The sequence below is a fragment of the Tripterygium wilfordii genome, chromosome 1 (assembly GCF_013401445.1).
Source record: "Tripterygium wilfordii isolate XIE 37 chromosome 1, ASM1340144v1, whole genome shotgun sequence".
NCBI classification, from domain to species: Eukaryota; Viridiplantae; Streptophyta; class Magnoliopsida; order Celastrales; family Celastraceae; genus Tripterygium; species Tripterygium wilfordii.
In genome coordinates, this window is record NC_052232.1 from 6,520,216 (window position 1) to 6,538,773 (window position 18,558).

At 35.8% G+C, this 18,558-nt stretch overlaps 4 protein-coding genes across 4 annotated transcripts; 2 read left to right on the top strand and 2 right to left on the bottom strand.

The window, feature by feature from the left end:
• The first annotated feature begins 162 nt into the window (after positions 1–162).
• Positions 163–2,622, top strand: LOC119997762 (60S ribosomal protein L35a-3-like). The gene is made up of 5 exons (XM_038844954.1): positions 163–287; positions 428–463; positions 1,154–1,382; positions 1,467–1,509; positions 2,350–2,622. Exons 1-4 carry the CDS (start codon positions 256–258, stop codon positions 1,506–1,508), a joined length of 339 nt encoding a protein of 112 aa, XP_038700882.1. The 5' UTR covers positions 163–255; the 3' UTR covers position 1,509; positions 2,350–2,622.
• Positions 2,623–7,682: 5,060 nt separating this feature from the next.
• LOC119997754 (probable sugar phosphate/phosphate translocator At3g11320) lies at positions 7,683–11,278 on the top strand. Its single transcript, XM_038844943.1, has 4 exons — positions 7,683–8,467; positions 9,178–9,281; positions 9,427–9,655; positions 10,631–11,278. Exons 1-4 carry the CDS (start codon positions 8,024–8,026, stop codon positions 10,775–10,777), a joined length of 924 nt encoding a protein of 307 aa, XP_038700871.1. The 5' UTR covers positions 7,683–8,023; the 3' UTR covers positions 10,778–11,278.
• A 3,835-nt stretch (positions 11,279–15,113) lies between these two features.
• LOC120003893 (protein FAR-RED IMPAIRED RESPONSE 1-like) lies at positions 15,114–16,516 on the bottom strand. Its single transcript, XM_038853042.1, has 2 exons — positions 15,373–16,516; positions 15,114–15,283 (listed from the first exon to the last, which is right to left on the bottom strand). Exons 1-2 carry the CDS (start codon positions 16,495–16,497, stop codon positions 15,206–15,208), a joined length of 1,203 nt encoding a protein of 400 aa, XP_038708970.1. The 5' UTR covers positions 16,498–16,516; the 3' UTR covers positions 15,114–15,205.
• Positions 16,517–16,528: 12 nt separating this feature from the next.
• Positions 16,529–17,839, bottom strand: LOC119996179 (protein FAR1-RELATED SEQUENCE 5-like). Its single transcript, XM_038842727.1, has 2 exons — positions 17,705–17,839; positions 16,529–17,482 (listed from the first exon to the last, which is right to left on the bottom strand). Exons 1-2 carry the CDS (start codon positions 17,798–17,800, stop codon positions 16,529–16,531), a joined length of 1,050 nt encoding a protein of 349 aa, XP_038698655.1. The 5' UTR covers positions 17,801–17,839.
• Between the last annotated feature and the right edge of the window lie 719 nt (positions 17,840–18,558).

An 18,558-nucleotide genomic window follows, 5' to 3' on the forward strand; every position in this document is an offset into this window, starting at 1 on the left:
CTTATGGGCTTTAGCCTACTTCTGGAGTTGCACTCAGTGAGAACATGACCTAGACCAAAAAATGTATATGTATAGCCCAAAATAATGGGCTACTAACGGGGCTGAAAATTTGGCCCAATAAGCCAGCTTCTTTAACCCTAAAACATGAGCAGACAGACACTAACGCCTTCCTATAAATTTCGAATCGCAAATTAGGGTTTTCGTTTTCTTTGAAGGGGGCGTCAGTGTATCCGCAGAGCTTAGATTCGATCGAAAATGGTGAAGGGACGCCAAGGAGAGCGAGTCAGGTATGCCTACTCCCTAAGTTTTCTGCGTTCTATGGGAGTATATTTCGTTTCCATTTTTTTTAAAATTCTCGCTTTTATTACTTTTTCCCATTATGAATCTTTACCTTTGATTGTATGCGTGTTGTGTTCTATTTTCATAGGCTCTACGTGAGGGGAACTGTACTCGGATACAAGAGGTAAATAAGTTATCTTTTTTGTTCTGTTCGTGGTTATTGATTTGTAGCAGAGAAAACTTGTGCTTCTTTTCTTTCCGTTTCTACAATTTGTTTGATTATGAGAAAGCTATCAATTAAAAAATTGTAAGCTTATGTTGTGCATTAGACGATCCAGTTGATATATATACACACACATCAGAACATGTAGGAGTTTGTTGATTTGCACGGATTTTGTAGTTTTGGATTGTAGTTTGTTCCTCTGCGTTGTAAATTTTTCTGATTCTTGTTTAGAGGGTTGCCTAAGACAATGTTTTTTTTTATTTGAAAGCAAATGCTAAGTCTTTTGAAAGCCAAGTGATAGAACTTGTAATCTTTGATTCAGGACGTAATAGCACAGTTACAGTGATGTGTTTAATTGAATATAGGATACTGACAATTGGTTAAGGCAAGCTGTTTCAGCATTTGCAAGTTTTTGTTGATTTGGAAAGATAAAAGCAATATGATCTTGAAGAATAGAGAAACTAACTAACATTTTCTTTGTAGGAAATTGCTTTAGTTGGTTGAAATTTTGAGTGCCTTGTTTGCACAATCTTGGTTTTTTTATAAAACCGTTTCCATTAGTAAGAAATATACATTGTGATTGCAATGAAAAATAAGGATTTGATGACATCTTCCAAGGTATTTGTTAACTGAATCTTGTTGGGTGATCAGGTCAAAGTCTAACCAGTACCCGAGCACATCCCTAATCCAGATTGAGGAAGTAAATACCAAGGAAGAAGTTACATGGTATGCTGGCAAGCGGTTGGCTTACATCTACAAAGCCAGTGTGAAGAGAAATGGAACACATTATCGCTGTATTTGGGGAAAGGTGACTAGGCCTCATGGTAACAGTGGTGTTGTTCGGGCTAAGTTCAAGTCCAATCTGCCTCCCAAATCCATGGTAATGCAAACGAACCGATGCATGGGTTGTTATGAATGATTTCTGCATAATTTTGACATTGTACACTGTTTCTACCTTTTTCAGGGCTCTAGGGTTAGAGTCTTTATGTACCCCAGCAATATCTGAGGTAGTGTTACTATTTTCGTTGTAAATAATGCACTTGATGTCTCTAATTAAGTTATATGTTGTTCTAGCTTTAGTGTATGTTAAAAAGTATGGTGTCCTTGTTAATTTGGTGCGTGGTTATTTTTTTGGGGTTGCTTTGGCGAGCTAGTGGCTTTACGTTAATTGATCAGACCTATAAGCTTCAGTTGTCAATGCACAGTTTTATTGGAATTTTCTTTTGAATATATTAAACCAAGAGGATTTTGAGTACACTGCTGATAGTGGAAAACTTGGATGTTACATTCATTCAGTTTACTATGAACTATTTTTTCTTGTGTCGTTTTTTTTTGGCTCCTAATATCTATGATTAGGTTGCTTTTCATATAAACAATCATATAGGGGCTTTAGTTTTTGGTTTTTTGTTTTTTAGGGAATCTGTGGTCTTTCCTTCATTATGTTTTTGCTAAGATTTTATTTGTCATTATGGTTCTAGATCAGCAACAAGTTGTTAATACTATTTATGAAGTTGATGTTAATTGATGAGATGCACTGAGGCATCCATTATTTTGTCATAAATTTTCTCCTTTTTTTTCTGTGAACATATTAGTTCATGCCAGATCAGGATTTTTTTTCCTTGTTTTAGCTCGTTGAAATTTTTTGTTGAAAATGTTTTTGTCTATGGTTGCCTTCCCCCCATCAACCTCCTCTTTGAACACGTATGCTTCTGTTTGTTTCTTTAACATGTGATATTTTTGCTTTTTCTGGTTCCTTTTTTCCCCCGAGGTCAGATGAAGTTATAGATATCTATTAAATGTGGTTTTTTTTTTGCAATTTATATGACTGATGTTTTCTCTCTGTGCAGTTACTCGGGATGTGTATGCCAGAGGGACTTGGACGGATTGTCTTGTGCTCTTTTACAGGCCGGCTTCAAATGCCTTGCTTGTTTTTGAGCTGTCACTTTTTTTGTTTTGTTTTTGTTTAGGATTGATGGAACATTTCTTTTGTGGTTTTTAGTAATTCCTACTAAGATATTTCTGCCTCTTAATTATAACTGATGATACATGTTTGATTGAACAAGGGAGGTTAGCTATTTCTTATCATACTTGCGTGAATCTAGCTGGGCTGTTTTCTCTTATTCAAAGTTTTTCATGGACATCATCTCTGATAGAATCCTATTGTTGACAATTATTCATTTTATTTCGTCTTGAATGCTTTGAAGAGTTAAAGAAAGGGACGAGGTGTAGCCTTGTTTTACCATTCCCCCCCCCCCCCCCAAAAAAAAACTTTGCTGAGTTCGAACGACAAAAGCTTCGATTTCCTGTCTTCATCCTAACATAGGTGGCCCAATATCGCTGTAGGTGGCCACCTATAGCCCACCTATAGTTATTCTGGTTAGTACATGATCGAGTTCAGTTCAAACTCTTGTTGACAAGGTATCCATGCATGAAAATACATAACATTACTAGTTTATGGCTTGAGCTAATATGGTTTTCTTGTGAGCTTTAATGATTGCTTTTTCTTTTTTACGCAGTTCTTGATGCAAGGCAAAGCTGGTCATTATTTCGAAGGTACCAACATAAAGTTTGAACAAATAATTATAAAAATTGACAGAAACAACACCCTCCTAGGATCCCAGCAGGCATACGCAACAAAAAAAAAATCCCTAAATAGCAAACAAAAATTCATCCATACAAGCGAAGCAAAGGAACCCACAAAAGGGAAAAAAAAAAATGAGGAAATGGAAATGAGAAGCTAATCAGGCAAAAAATATGAAGAAACATGACAAAAATACTACTTGATGAGGCAAGTAAAGTTTGGTTTATGCAGTAAAAAGAACAAGCAGAAAGGGCTATGAAGAGACCACCTATTAATATTGGATGGATATAGTATACTAGGACCACGCATTACTTTCTCTGGTGGAGATAGCCTACCATCTGATCACATGCATGGTCTCTAAGGATTGAAAATGAGATGTTTTTCTTTTTTCCTTCTTATCTGTTGTGGTTTTATTAAGTATATGTTAAGTAGTGAATCGAATAGAATGTTGTTGTTAACAGAACCATCAGCCTCAGGCCTAAAACTACCTGATCAAAACTACGATGCCAAGTTTAAGCTGACTAGCTGAGAAAAAAGGTAACTGTAGGGGTGGATGCTGTAATTTATGTTAAGGAGGCAAAACCAAGCAGGTTCCGGGAACAGCGTCTTAAAAAAAAAAATTTGATTATTTATTAATTATGTATTTGAAAGTACAAAAAATAGCACTAAAATTTGTAAGTTTATATAAATAGGGAAAAATAATAATTGAAAGTTAATTTATAAATATTCTCTACAATTTTTCATATTTTAAAATCATTTTTCATATTTTAAAATCGTTTCATGAGGGAGAAGAATAGAGAAAATTAAAAAAAGAGTAATTACTTTTGTGGCTTTGTCTTTGGTCTTCTCCATCTCCCTGTTGGTAGAGAGAATGGTGTTACGAGAGGGGGAAGAGAATAGGGGAAAAGGCAAGGTTCGACTCTAGGCCAAAGCATATTAGTAATTAGAGTGGGCAAAAATTAAGATTCAGGATGGACAAAAGTGAATAAAGACCCAACAAAATTAACCTACGACTCAAAAAAAAAAAAATTGAGGGTGGGCAATTCGCCATAAGTACGTCCGCTCACTAACTTGTATCTATCAGTTGTTGGTTCTGTAAATTTATAGAGACAAATAATGAAATGTAGGATGGAATGGAATCCTTGCTCCGCGACAAGATCACCTGCAAATCAATTTCTAATGGAAGTATTGAATTTGTCTCAACATTGCATCTCATGTTTGAATTACTTGCCAATGATTTTCAGCTATCACCTTTGCTATTTGTATTTTATATTAGCTGTAGAATATATGTATATGAATCAGGCCTCGACAGAGACAAGGACAGCTTTCATTTCTTTGTTTTTAAAAAACAGTTTTCTGTTTTCTAACAACAAAAAATAGAAATCAAACCAACTTTTAATTTAACAACAATCGCAATTTGTTTAGAATTCGCATAGATTTGAATGACATTTGATTTTGATGCTTTTATCTTTAAAAAAGAGTTTTCCAGTTTTTGGTACGACTCAGTAGTTATCTTTCTACAAGTTTAACTTTACTTCAAAATTAAGATAAAATCCACCTCTTAATAACTTGGAAAATATGTTATCTGTTGCATATAGAGACGATAGTCTTTACTTGAACTTGAAGTTGTGAAAGTATGTTTGTGTAGCTCGGTTGGTTGAGTGACAAGGTGTGTTAATTCTATCAAAAATAGAGGTGACAAATTCTACTCCCATCAAGTGCTTTGAAACGTTTGAATTTGGCTCAACTATCACAAAATAGCAACCCGAGGATTGAAAAGTTTGAATTTGAATTTGGGCCAGAGTGGACTGGTGAGCCGAGGTTCAACCCTCACATTGCTATTATGAAAAACGATGGGTAAGCCCAATCAGGTCTATTGTCAAAGTGGATTGGTGACCCGAGATTTGAAAGGTTTGAATTTGGCCAGGCTATCACAAAGTGACAACCTGAGGTTTGAAAGGTTTGAATTTGACTCAGCTATCACAAAGTGACATGCTGAACTGGGTTCTCTCGGATATTTTTTAAAAAAAAAATGATGAATGGGCTTTTGGATTAGCATTGGGAATTGAAGCATCCAAAGCTTAGGATAAATAGTAATATTGTTGTATGATTAATCAAGCGCATGTTGATACTACTTTACTTTTGTTTTTCATGCCCATGACTCCTACATTATTGTCAAGCTAGATTGCGAGATCAATGAAATAATAAGTATTGACATGTTTTAGCATCAAAAGTGGATCGGACAAATAAATAAGACACAATTTGGTATTGAAACTGCTTTTATCATAACCTTCGCTTCAAATCAACCTACCTTCATACTTTATATATTTTTATAACCAAGAAAAATCAAATAACCATAGATTCTCTCTCTAGGAATTTAAAAAAAAAGAAAAGAAAAAAGAATACAGCTGGTTAGAGGCATAACATGCATCATGCATGTTAGGCCAATTAATATGTAGACGTGAGATCCACACCTTTATGTGCAACCTTTCCACGTTTGACTTTTAAATTGATACTTCACTAATGCTAAAACCGATTACCTTCAACACTTGTTTTTTGAAAACAATATATAAAAAAGTTGGTCCACACTTTTGATCCATATAAGAGAATTCCTCTATACATATAACATATATATATATATACACACACATATTTATCTAAAATAAAGGTCACTTTTTAATGGTTTGGATGAGTAAGATGACAAATGGTTTCCATTGTTTTGATTCTCACATGTTTCAAATGAATGGTGTAAACATAAACCATTATTTTACACCCTTATTTTAGACCCTTCATGTGAGAATTCTCTCGTATATATATATATATATAAATGTGAACTCAAAATCCAATGGTTGTAATAAATAACAACAGAAGTGGGGTCACACATTTATTGTGAAACTCGCTGCATCTATGAATGAAAAACAAGTATGTATCTATTTTACACATTTACATGTGATAATTACTTTTATATATATATATATATATATATATATATAAGATGTCTTGGAAATATTTTTTTCTCGGGAAAAAGGTACTTGCTTAATGTGACTAATAAGCAAAATTGGTTCTTTTTTGAAGGTTGACCTTGGAAGTTACACATTCAAGAACAAATTAACGTCTCAATATTGAATTCCCACCCCAAAGAGAAACCCAAAGAGAAAATTCCTGTTTTGGCATTCATAATTAAAACAGAATAAAAAACAACTTAAAACATTAAATTTCGAAGACATTTAATTATTTACCTCCCTTTGTTTTTCTCATATTATCTCTACGGAAACTACCTCTACCTTAAATAAAACAAAACAAAAATGAACAATGCAACATTTGCATAGGTACAACAAGTGAGTCATTAGTTGAACGATAATCACATTATATGTAAGGGATCACCCACAGGTCGTGAGTTCGAATTCTATCCCTCTTTAAACCATTGTTTAAAAAAAAAAAAAAACATTTGGCTAGCTACACAATATACAAGTTTAAAATATTTAAAACAATAATAAATCTATAAAAAAATGAAGGAGATTGATGAGAAATAAATTACGGGATACGGTCCCACCACAATAATTCGTTTGGGACCCATCTAAGGATGCGCCTTGCATGGCTTATTTATTTATTGATTTTTTATGATGAAAAATATTAAATATTTATGGTGTTGATACAAATAAACAAAGAAAAAGATTAGGCTGCGTTTGCCCCGAAATATGACAGCCTAACTAAATTATTATTATTATTTTATAGCTGATAATACCAAAATACCCTCCACTAGAATCATGACACGTGACACAAGATGTTAAGGATTGCATCAACCGAGGAGCCGCCGCGGCCATAGATAAAGTCAAAACTGAGGTGCCCATCCGAGAAGGAAGCGAGCTGAGGCGCCCACACAAGGAACGATGATTGATATGAGTCGAGAAGAGAGCACCTACAAGACCATGATACCCCTCCGGTATAAAACTGAACAGACCACCTCGATAGCCCTAGGTTTACCCAAGTGAATTCAAAGTTCTAAAGGAGACCAACTCCAATTAGGAAATGAATCAAAATATGATTCATCATCCGATAAATCTGTCATAGAATCAAACAAAGAGATTCATTACTCTCAAAGTTAGAACTCTATATATCTATATTAAAGGGGACTTTGAGCGTGTCAAGTAAAGGATTATGAACCTTAGACTCTTATTTGTTACTTGAGACAACTCCGAGCACCCTCTAGTGACATAGCATATTGACTTGTGTATATCACCCAAATAGATACTCGTCAATGTCGATCCTACCACCTGATACGTGACCTAGCTAATTTTGACGTTGTGGATAGCCTTCAAAGCGTGTCGAATTATGAGTTTTCTCCACCCAACTAAAGTCTAAGTTGTAGAGTTGATGACCGAGTCCAATAGTATTTATCAAACACCTAATTCAATTTGAAATTGCTTTTTGTTTTTTCTACAAACACTATTCAACTCAAACAAATACGTACTACAAGTCCACGAGGACCTTAACATTTGGCCTTTCGAGGAAAGAACATATTACAATCAAATTAAGTTAATTAATTTCCATTAATTAACGTAATAATTATAGTTATTGATATAATCAAATATAACCACCAAACCGGAACAGATCCCCGCACGCGTTTTACCTCCCTTTCCTTCGCTTATTTTGCAGAGACGAAGAAGAGAATAGCCATTCAAACTCTCTCTCTGCAATTAAGCCTCTTCTCTCTGTCTCTTTGAATCTGTGTGTCTGAAGAACCTTTTATCTCTCTCTGTCTCTGTTTTAGAAGGCTATATGCAGATCCGTGGAAGGCGGGCCCCATTATCCGCCATTGCTCAGGCTCAGATCGACGCTTTTATAGTGTACCTGCCGTTAAACAGTCGATACGGTGTTGTATCGTTGATTATATAACAATCTGAGCCGTTTGAATTGGAACGTATAGCCGGATCGTCGCAATGAAGGGGACGTCGTCGAGGTTTTTCTCGATCGGGCTGGTGTCGGCATGGTACTCTTCCAATATTGGGGTTCTGTTATTGAATAAATACTTGCTTAGCAATTATGGGTTCAAGTACCCGATCTTCCTCACCATGTGCCACATGACCGCTTGCTCTCTGTTGAGCTACATCGCTATAGCATGGATGAAGATGGTTCCTATGCAGACGATTCGCTCCAGGCAACAGTTCTTCAAGATCTCCGCTCTCAGTCTTGTGTTTTGTGTGTCGGTCGTGTTTGGAAACATCTCGTTGAGATTCCTGCCCGTCTCGTTTAACCAGGCGATCGGGGCCACCACCCCGTTTTTCACTGCGGTGTTTGCGTATTTGATGACTTTGAAGAGGGAGGCGTGGATGACATACGTCACGCTGGTTCCGGTTGTTACAGGGGTCGTCATTGCAAGCGGGGTATGTATGAGGTTACCATTTGGGTGCCTATTGGTTAATTTTATTGGGAATGACTTCGAATTGGGTAATGGCTGTGCTTTGATTGATTATCTGTGTTGAAATTGAGTGACTTCTTGCCTAATTTTAAATTTTCAAATGGTTTGTCTTTGATTGAAAGGGATTTTTACGATCAAATGGGATGAGTAAATTTTTCCCTTACATAATTGGGTAGTTTGTTTTCCTGAATTGGGAGATATTTGATAGTGGGAGCTAATTTGAATGATGGAATAAGAATGAAAGCTAAAAGTTTCAATTATGTTCTTATTAGTATCTGGGAGCTGGGGTGGCTAATTAGTCAGCGAAATTTGTGGGATTGAATTGCTTGATTGGCTGTGTAAGCTAAGTTCTATGAGGTCGAGTCCTCAAGAACTGCTCTGAAAACCATTTATGGATATGGAAATGGAACAGGTGAATGCATGAACTAGAATTAATTTAAAAGTTTATGCAGCTGAAAGAAAGCTTATATTATGGAATTTCGGAGGTCCATAAGTGTTTAGACTATGTATAGCTAAGACATGTTCATTATTGGATTTTGATTGATGATCTTCAAATTTCACTTTTTCCAGTCTTTAACTTTTGGATTGTGTTCATCTGTTGTCTCCAATTGTCAAAACCACTGGCTTACAAATTTCTGTTTTTTTCTTATTTTGTGCCATCTTCCATGGCTATAGGGTGAACCTAGTTTCCATCTATTTGGGTTTATCATGTGTGTTGCGGCTACAGCTGCAAGGGCACTCAAATCAGTTTTACAAGGGATTTTGTTGTCTTCTGAAGGGTAAGGGGTTTTCTCTTCTTGTTCTTCTTCTTCTTCTTGTTCTTTAATATATATTATTGAAGTTTTCTGGTTAAAGTTATTTCTCGAGTTTTATACTTTTATAAAACTGGGAATGGATTCTGAAGCGCTTCTAACCCTTGCATAGGGAGAAGCTGAATTCAATGAACCTTCTTCTATACATGGCTCCAATAGCAGTCGTGTTTCTTCTTCCTGCAACACTTATTATGGAGGAAAATGTGGTTGGGATTGCCCTAGCACTAGCTAGAGATGACATCAAGATCATCTGGTATCTACTTTTCAACTCGGCGCTAGCATATTTTGTAAATTTGACCAACTTTTTGGTCACTAAACACACCAGTGCTCTTACTCTCCAGGTATGCAATTCCTCTGGTTCCTTTGCATTTTATGGTTAGCATGCATACTATTATGAGTTCTTTAGTGTTTATCCTTGAAAACAGAAGAGAACTAGGATAGTGTGGTGTCGTTGTGCACAGAACAAAGTAGGAAAGTCTAGCATGAGTCATTTTAATCCTATATGAAGTATGCATTGCTGATTCTTAATTTTGTTATGATAAGAATTGCTTTGCTTTTTATGCTAATTTTCAGTAATATGCATTCTGGTGACTGTCTTTGCAAATCAACATTGTTGGCTTTGGGATAGGCTTGGCTTCCACATGTGTAAAATCTGTTGCAGGAGAGTTTTTAAGCAGCTAACTGTTTGCGTGACTTGTTTAATTTTGCATGCTTGTAATTGTTGAAAGTTTGTGTTGGACAGTAAAATGAAATACTGAGATAGTACTGCACAAAAATTGGTGATAGGCTGAGGAGTGAAAGTCTAGATACTTGAAACTTTTGAATGTGAATTTATTCACAATTTTTGGAGGGTTTTGTTGATATACTTGAATTGGTTTCTGAAACTAATATGGAAGTCCAAAATTTTCATGAGCTCCTTTGGAGACTCCAGAAGTTTAGATGTATGGAAATCGGAAAGCTATTGGTTTGATAGGTTTCGCCTATGGTAGAGTTTGATAGGTTTTACCACACGAGAAACATGACTAAGGTATCCTTTAGAAGTAAAAGTTATAGAATTTTGATCTGCACAATTGACAAATTACAAATGTACACCCATGCACTATTTTAGATATTGTCGTCATCTAGGCATCTTTTAAGTTACTTGAGCTTATTTCACTCATGGTTTTGCGCCCTCTCATTCTGGGGATCGAATTTTGTATTGATTTATCTTCTTTTGTCCTTATCCTTTTTCTCTGTGTATTTAATACCTGCATAACTTTTGAGAAGATGGTGCTGTGGGTTCAGCAAAAAGTTAACGGAAAGATCTGGTTGTACAGGTGCTCGGAAATGCCAAAGGAGCAGTTGCTGTTGTGGTTTCGATTTTAATTTTCAGAAATCCCGTCTCTGTCACTGGAATGCTTGGCTACTCGCTTACAGTCCTTGGGGTAATCCTTTACAGTGAAGCCAAAAAGAGAAGTAAATGACGAACCATCCAAGAAAAAGCTTAAGGTGCAAATTTTCAATTATTCTGTTTTCAGCGGTGCAAAATAGAGTGACAACATTCATGGAAGCAATATCGGGTCTTGTAGCATCACTACTCTGTCGATTTTGCCATCTGGATACCCGTTTCCATCCGTATCAGCTTATGACTGCAGGATTAGCCCAAGGTAGAAATGTTTCAAGTGACAATCTGTCTCTTGCATTCCCGGATTCGGGGTCATAGAGGAATGTCATTGTCTTTCTCTTTTGTTTCTTAAAATTTTTTTGAGGGAGGTAGGATATGGCTCTCAACACAATCAGACTGTCGTTAGCATTTGTCATATTGATTCATTAATGATAAAAACTTATAGATTTACCATTTCTAGTGTTGTTTTCTTACATTGATTGGCAGAATTAAGCCTCGTATCTGCAATAGCCATTTATTGGCCTTCTGTTTTGAGCAAATTGAGCTCGTCATTTGAGTAAATTGAAAGAAGATTTGAGCATGTTCGTATTTTGTTTCAACTTTCAAGATTAATTTATCCATAATTTATAATCAGTGTAGATATCAGAAATATAATAGTTTATTTAAACACTTAAACAAACCTTGGATCTAGTTGTAGCACTAGATTCTCTGACTTTGGCTTGGAAATGATAAGAACATTATTCAGAATATTTGTGGCAACAGTCTGGTTGTGCATAGGGCTGTTATGGTAACAGTTATTGTTATTGAACACGGAAAACTATTATCATATCTATCACTTCGGTAACTCAAAAAATGAAACATTACCGTTATCTTACCAGTAGAGTCGGCATGCCGATTGATCGACAACAATGAACCGGTAATTGATAAATTTATCAATTCTTCAACCTCTCTCCTATAGAGAAAAGCAACTAGATAGAGATGGATGTGCATTTGGAATTTGGCACATAGTTAATTCTTTGTGTCGGTAATCGATAAAATTTTTTGTGTTGAAATTTGCATACCGTTACCAGTACCGAAATCAACGATAAGTTTACCATACGAAGAAATGGTAATGACATACCACTACAGTGTCATTTGCGGAAACAAGAAGCTCGATAACTGTATGATATTCGTTATTTTATTGATACCATAATGACCCTAGTTGTGCATACAATATCCCATCAAACAACCAATCAAAATCAATAGCCACACCACCACCCACTAAAATACAAGTTGGACAAGTTTTTCAATTGTTGAGCCCATCAGACTCATTTTGTAATCGGAGGACTTTGACCTAGAAAGAGTCGAAATTGATCTAGAAGACGAGCTCTATCGAGTAATCGACAAAGAAGATGAAGAACTTTGCAATCAGGTCCCACTCCTATAGCGCGTCCGTTGCGACACTAGAGTAGATGAAGATAAGAGAAGTGGGAGAGGAAGAGAAAGAGAAAGATACAATATTGAAATAGGCGGGTTTTACAAAACTATTTCTGAAAAATGAGGTGTTTTTTTAGGTTTTGGTTTTTGAAAAGTGACGGAGAGTTTTCTTCGTTAGATAAATGAGTGTTATTTGCCATGAGGATGAGCTATCAGATTTTGTATATTTGCCATGAGGATGAGCTATCAGATTTTGTATATTTGTCATGATTATGTCAACATGTGAGAATTGGACTCTATTTTTTTTATAGACTTTTCTCCATTTTTTGCCAATCTTTTCTCTATTTTTTTTATAGACTTTGTTAATCTGTGGTGTTGCTTGGTTTTGTCAATTTCTCTATTGTCAATCTCATTAGTATTTCTCCAGGCCCTCTTGTTCAATTGATCACATAATTTCACAATCATAGATACCCAAAGTTGTGGAAAATATATAAACTGTTAAAAATTATATGATTGAAAATCCATCATCAAGACTAAAGAAAATAGACTGTGCCATAGAAAATTAGGGTTCCAGATTCTATCTATCCATGTATCATTCATCCGAAAACTTGTGATCCTCTAATTGTATGGTTCTAGCTAGTTCATGATTTGTATTGGTGATGACTCTTTAATTAATTGGGTACAGCTTGAAACTAAACTTGAATTCGTCAAACCCTTAATTGACGGATAGCCAAATTCCATTAGAATTGCTCCTTATATAATGTAGTTGCAAACTTACAGTTGCAATGATGTTTTGTCTCTTGGCTGGATAAGCTATTGAAGTTAAGAACATCACCACAGATCAATATGCACTTTTGGCCTTGAAAACTCATATCGATGTCGACTATCAAAGTTAACAAGTAGGATTTAAGATTATCATCAGTTTATGAAACTTCTATTTCACGAAATACCCAATTTTGATAATCAACTTCACTCATTTGGCAAAAAATGTTAATTCTAGTGAGCTTGGCTGGTACGAGTAATTCTAGATACTTGTTGCCAGAATATTGCTTATAATGATGAGATATGACACCATGTCCTTGACATGTCATTACTTCTTGTTACTTTTATTCAGAGGAGTAATCCGTGAAGCTCTTGGTAACCTTGTTTTGTTTTGTTTTCTTTACTACCTTCTTTACTTATTTCCATATTATTTCTTTTTCGATAAGATCTCCTTCTTCCTTGAGTAGTTCATGGAGTTCATCAAGGTCTTCGTCATTGTCATCCGTGAAGCTTTTCCTTTGACGCAGCTAGGGTTGCTGTCTTTTGGTGTGAATGTTTAACCAGCTTCTACTTAACCAGATTTGAGTTGGAAGTGTAACTAGATGGTTCTAAGAAACGCACCATTTTAGTTACTTCCTAATCTTCACCGTTTTGAAGAGGGGATGGGGGGGGCTGGAATTGGAATTGTGAAATTATGTGGAATTTTTAAATCATGACCATTCATCAAATCTAATGGCTGAGCTTTAACCAATTTTTATCAAATTAAAATCACAAGCCTTTTCTCTCAAAACTCAGATAAACTATCATTTTTTCCCAAATTCCAAATTTGTTCTCCATTTCAACGAGAGAACTCCTCTTATCAACAAGTATAGGGACACATGACAATCGGTGACCATTCTCACCGCCGAAACCTACAACAAAGGTCACGGTGACGGACGCAACACAATCGGAGACCATTCTCACCGGCGAAGGCTACGACGATCACTGTCATGAGTAGCATAGCGCGACCCACTCTCAAGAACACAACCGTTTTGCTCCTTCAAAAATCTACAGATTTGTCGAGTCTCGAAGCTGGGAGAGAGAAGGAAAGCGAGTGTGGAAGGATGGGAGCTTGTGGTTCGAGATTGAAGGAGTTATTTGGCGTTTTCAATTTTTCTAGGGTTTTTCTGATTTGGGGAAATTTTTGATAATTGTTTAGCTGAGGTCAGAATTGGTTAGGGATCAACGTGGTTTTTGGAGGACGGACTTGGTTCCTAGTCCTACTGTGAACTGTGAAAGATAATTTCATGTGTATGGTTTGAGGCACAATGGCAGGATACTCTGCATATAGGCACAACTGCAATTTGGCTAAATGTGTACTATTTTCTGTGTATAGTTTAGGTACAATGACAGAGGCTTCAAGTTTTGTACATGTTAAGTTTTTGCACATAACTGACAAGTATAATCTCTTGAAGAGTCTAACTTTTGACACATACAATGGAATAAGCAAACTCTTCATCATTGCAGGAACAAGTCTTCCATCACAAAAGGCAATCTATTTCATATGTTCAGGAACATCCATTTCAGGCACACACAAAACTGAGAAGTCTATGTTCAGGCACATCCATTTCATATGTTTAAATGGTTCAATGGAATAAGCAAACACTTAATCTTTAGAGTAACAAGTCTTGAGAACAAAAGAAAATCTATTTCAATAGTCAATCAGTACTGCATCCATGATTGCATTTTCAAAATCCTTGCATCTTCAACACCCAAGTGCCCAAGCCTCCTAAATTAGTTCCTTCTTTTTATCTATACTGAAAAGTTCCAAAATTCATCCTTTGCATGCTTTGTTGATTGATAGTATAACCTGGATGAGGTTGCTCCATTATATGTAATTGCCCCTAATATTGTCAATAATGAAAGAAAAATAGCTGGATGTTAGATTATGATATAATAATGAAAGAACAAAAAATATACAAATTAATAATACCAATCCTTGCACATTTCTTTGGGGATTATAACCATAAAATGCTACACCATTTGAGCTAGGAGTATCCTGTGACAAAATACGATAGAAACTGTATGACATGATGATGTTTCATCTTGATATCAGAAAGCAATGTTATATTAGTATAACTTTTTACATAAGCCATCAAGCAGAATAACTAGTCAACTTGTTTTCATACCACTCTTTGAACATGCTGATCAAATATCACTCCTTGTGCATTTTGTTGGGGATTAGAAGCATAAAGAGATGGCATATTGGGGTTCAAATTTTCCTACAATTAAAAACCAAGTTCACCTTATCAGTAATAGGATACAAATTCAGGAAATAAAAATGAACAAATCAAATAAGTTGTACCAATCCTCCAACATCCCGAGGAGTACAACTAGAACTAGCCACTTGAGTTGAGCTACGAGGATCCTAGCACAACAAAAACCAATATTAGTTTACTACACACAGACAAGAGAGCTTCAAAAAATATTGTCAACTATAAAATTTAATTAGATCACCTGAGCAGCTTGACGTGTAAAAGACTTTTTCTTCGTAGCTTTTCGCCTTGCGTTCAACTCCATAAAACCTCTTGGTCGTTTACCACCTTTACGAACTATACGCCTTTTAAGTCCTTTAACCTTTTCCATTAAACCACCTTCTTGAGATAAATTATTATTCTCAGCTGGTTTATCAGAATGATGAGGAGCTAATTTTATCTTCACTAAAATATTGTCAACTTGTTTTTCCAAGTCTTCCATCAACCTTTCTACCAATGCAAACGCTTCTTTGTCTTCACTAGCCCGAGAAGCTAGTCTTACCATTCTTGGACAAATTCTCTTGTATCTCTGTATAAGTTCCATGCTGTGATTACCTTCCACAATCTCCTCATTGTGCACAGTGTATCCAAGCTTTGCCTCCCTAGTCCATCTCTTCAAAATGTACGATTCAGGAATTGACTTGATATCAAGATTATCAAGTACTTTCAATGTATGACAACACAAAATGCCAAAAGTTTCAAACAGCCGACAACTACATGTGACTGTTTCACTTGAGGGAGTGTATAACACAACGTACTCTCCAACCTCATCAAGAAGCTCAATCAAGTATTCTTGCATTGGATTATTGTCATTGCGCTTTTTTATTTTTGCAGCTGATAAACAATCAATCTCGTTTTGAAAAAACTGAAATATCATGGGTGTATACACCCGGGCAGCTTGTTGCAATATGGGAGACCTCTTCAAAGATAATGTAGGTATTTTTTCCCTTGAGTTAAATTCTGCCAACAGCTCTTTTTCTCTCTTCTGTCTTACCACCCTCTCAAATTGTTCAAAAAAATCAACAATATTCATATCTGACTTCAGATAATCTTTCACATCCGCATTCAAACTTTCACTTAGTTGAGTACTCCGCATTCCAAGAGTAAATGCTTTCTTCAAATGACATTTAGCCCACTTCTCTTTCAATTGGTATATACCATCTAGCCAACTTGAATCTTGAACACTATAAGTCTCACGCAATATTTTCCAAGCTTCTTCAAATTCAGTCTCACTTTCATATTCAAACATACACTTCTTAAAGTCCTTAAGCAGAGAAGAATCATCATCCTTCATACGATTACCTAAATGCTTTATAGCATTTTGCATTATATGCCAATTACATAGCCCATGAAAAGTATTAGGCATCTCGTCTTAATGCTCTAGCCATTGCAGCATCTTGATCCGTAAATATTGTTTGAGGCCATTTCCCATTCTGTGCATCTAAGAAGCTTCTAAACAACCACTTGAAAGAATCTATTGTCTCATTATAAAGCAGAGCAGCACCAAAAATGACTACACCTCTATGGTGATTAAATCCAGTAAATACACCTAGAGGTCTTAGATTTTTGTTAGTACCATATGTAGTATCAAAAGTGACTACATCCCCGAAATAACCATAATCAATAATCATTCTTGCATCAGCCCAAAAAATATTAGTAATTTGCTCTTCAGTATCTAATTGAACCACATAATGAAATGAAGGATTTTTAATTTGTTCATCTTGAAAGTACCTTAAAATGCAGCCAGCTTCCCCATACTTCATTGCTTTCTCTCTTCTTGTTCTGAGATAAGTTTTATGATCACTTGCAATGTATCCAAGGCTATCCCTGCCACCAGCCTCTCTACTCATCAACTCATGTGCGTCCTTAGGCTTGATTCCAGCACTACGTACTAAATCAATGGCACGGGCTTGAACTTCAGAAATTTTTCTCTGCGATCTCATCATATATGTGGTTTGTGGAAGGTGAAGTTGATGATTATGTTCAGCGACAAAATCATATACTACATACTTACCACTTTCTCGTTTCAATCGAACAAGTAGCCTTGCATGACAATTCGTTCTTGTCTCATCTCTATGGCTGCTATGAACCCTGCGTTTGTCTTCTAAACGGACACCATGTTTAGAACATACGAATCCCCTTGTTGTAACCTTTTCATCTAACTTGCTTCTATTTAAAAAACTCTTTCTTGTCGAGAATCCAACTTGTTTTCCATAATGGCACCAATGCTCCCAAGCCTCATCAAGTGTATCAAATTCCATGTCCATGTAAGGTGTCCAATCTTTCTCACTATCGACCATCATGTTCACAACCTGTAATATCATTAAGAAAACCACAAACCACTAAAAAATTGGATTTTCAATAATAATATGAAATATGGAAAGGGGAACGAAAGCAAAGGGGGATCTTGCACACTATATTACAATAAACTACACATAAATGAACCATTATATACTATTTTGCTTCAGAGCATACAAAACAGGGGAGTATTGCAACTAAGTTTCACAAAGTTCAAAAGGCAATTTGAAAATGACCTGAGAGTGGTCTTCCATGTAAGGATTCACTTGGGTCGTCGTCGTTCGTGGGTCGTCGTCGTTCGTGGTCGCCGTTCGTGGGTCGTCGCTCGTCATCCACGATTGCCCCGATGCTTCATAATCAATTAGGAGGGAGTGGAAGAATTTTGGGAGAAAATGGCGCCGTAGGTATGATATTTGATAAAATAAATAATTTAATAAAAATTGGTTAAAGCTCAGCCATTAGATCTGATGAATGGTCATGATTTAAAAAATTCCACATAATTTCACAATTCCAATTCCAGCTCCCCCCAACCCTTTGAAGAGATATTGTTTGATACAGCTGTAAATAATTTACTTTATTTTATTTCTTATTAAATGGTCATATCATTTACATTGCCATTGTATTTCAAATCTCTTTGTACAAAAGCAACGTTAGTTGCTAGTTTAATCTTTCGAAGTAAATTGAATTTCTTTGCTTCACTGTTCATCTTCTTCTTCTTACTCTTCTCCATGTTCTGTCTCTAATATCTTGATCTTTGATCATCTTGGTTCTCCACTACAAACAAACATAATAATTATAAATTATTTTATGGCATCAGAGCAAGGTTTACAAGGCATTGATCTCAATATATCAGTTGAATCATTTGATTTACAAACATTAATTTCAGAAGCTATATTTGAGGCTACAAATATCATGGGTATGCACCTCAGCCATCACTGGCAAATGCGGTTCTTCCCACACTGTTGCAACTGCAATATTGAATGTTACCTCTTCTACTCAACCTCCTTTACTAACCAAACCTTATATTCTCCATCCTATTCAGTCTACACCACCTGTTTACTCATCTTTTCCTGCCCAGAATCTTGTTTAG

Bases quoted from the DNA above. Each gene is read 5' to 3' on its own strand.
- LOC119997754 (XM_038844943.1), top strand. From the start codon at position 8,024: ATGAAGGGGACGTCGTCGAGGTTTTTCTCGATCGGGCTGGTGTCGGCA. The intron at 9,282-9,426 runs GTAAGGGGTTTT...ACCCTTGCATAG, and splicing joins ATTTTGTTGTCTTCTGAAGG to GGAGAAGCTGAATTCAATGA. The intron at 9,656-10,630 runs GTATGCAATTCC...CTGGTTGTACAG, and splicing joins CCAGTGCTCTTACTCTCCAG to GTGCTCGGAAATGCCAAAGG.
- LOC120003893 (XM_038853042.1), bottom strand. From the start codon at position 16,497: ATGCAAAATGCTATAAAGCATTTAGGTAATCGTATGAAGGATGATGAT. The intron at 15,284-15,372 runs GTGATCTAATTA...TTGTTGTGCTAG, and splicing joins TTACACGTCAAGCTGCTCAG to GATCCTCGTAGCTCAACTCA.
- LOC119996179 (XM_038842727.1), bottom strand. From the start codon at position 17,800: ATGACGAGCGACGACCCACGAACGGCGACCACGAACGACGACGACCCA. The intron at 17,483-17,704 runs GTCATTTTCAAA...ATGATATTACAG, and splicing joins ACATGGAAGACCACTCTCAG to GTTGTGAACATGATGGTCGA.
- LOC119997762 (XM_038844954.1), top strand. From the start codon at position 256: ATGGTGAAGGGACGCCAAGGAGAGCGAGTCAG. The intron at 288-427 runs GTATGCCTACTC...CTATTTTCATAG, and splicing joins CGCCAAGGAGAGCGAGTCAG to GCTCTACGTGAGGGGAACTG. The intron at 1,383-1,466 runs GTAATGCAAACG...TACCTTTTTCAG, and splicing joins ATCTGCCTCCCAAATCCATG to GGCTCTAGGGTTAGAGTCTT.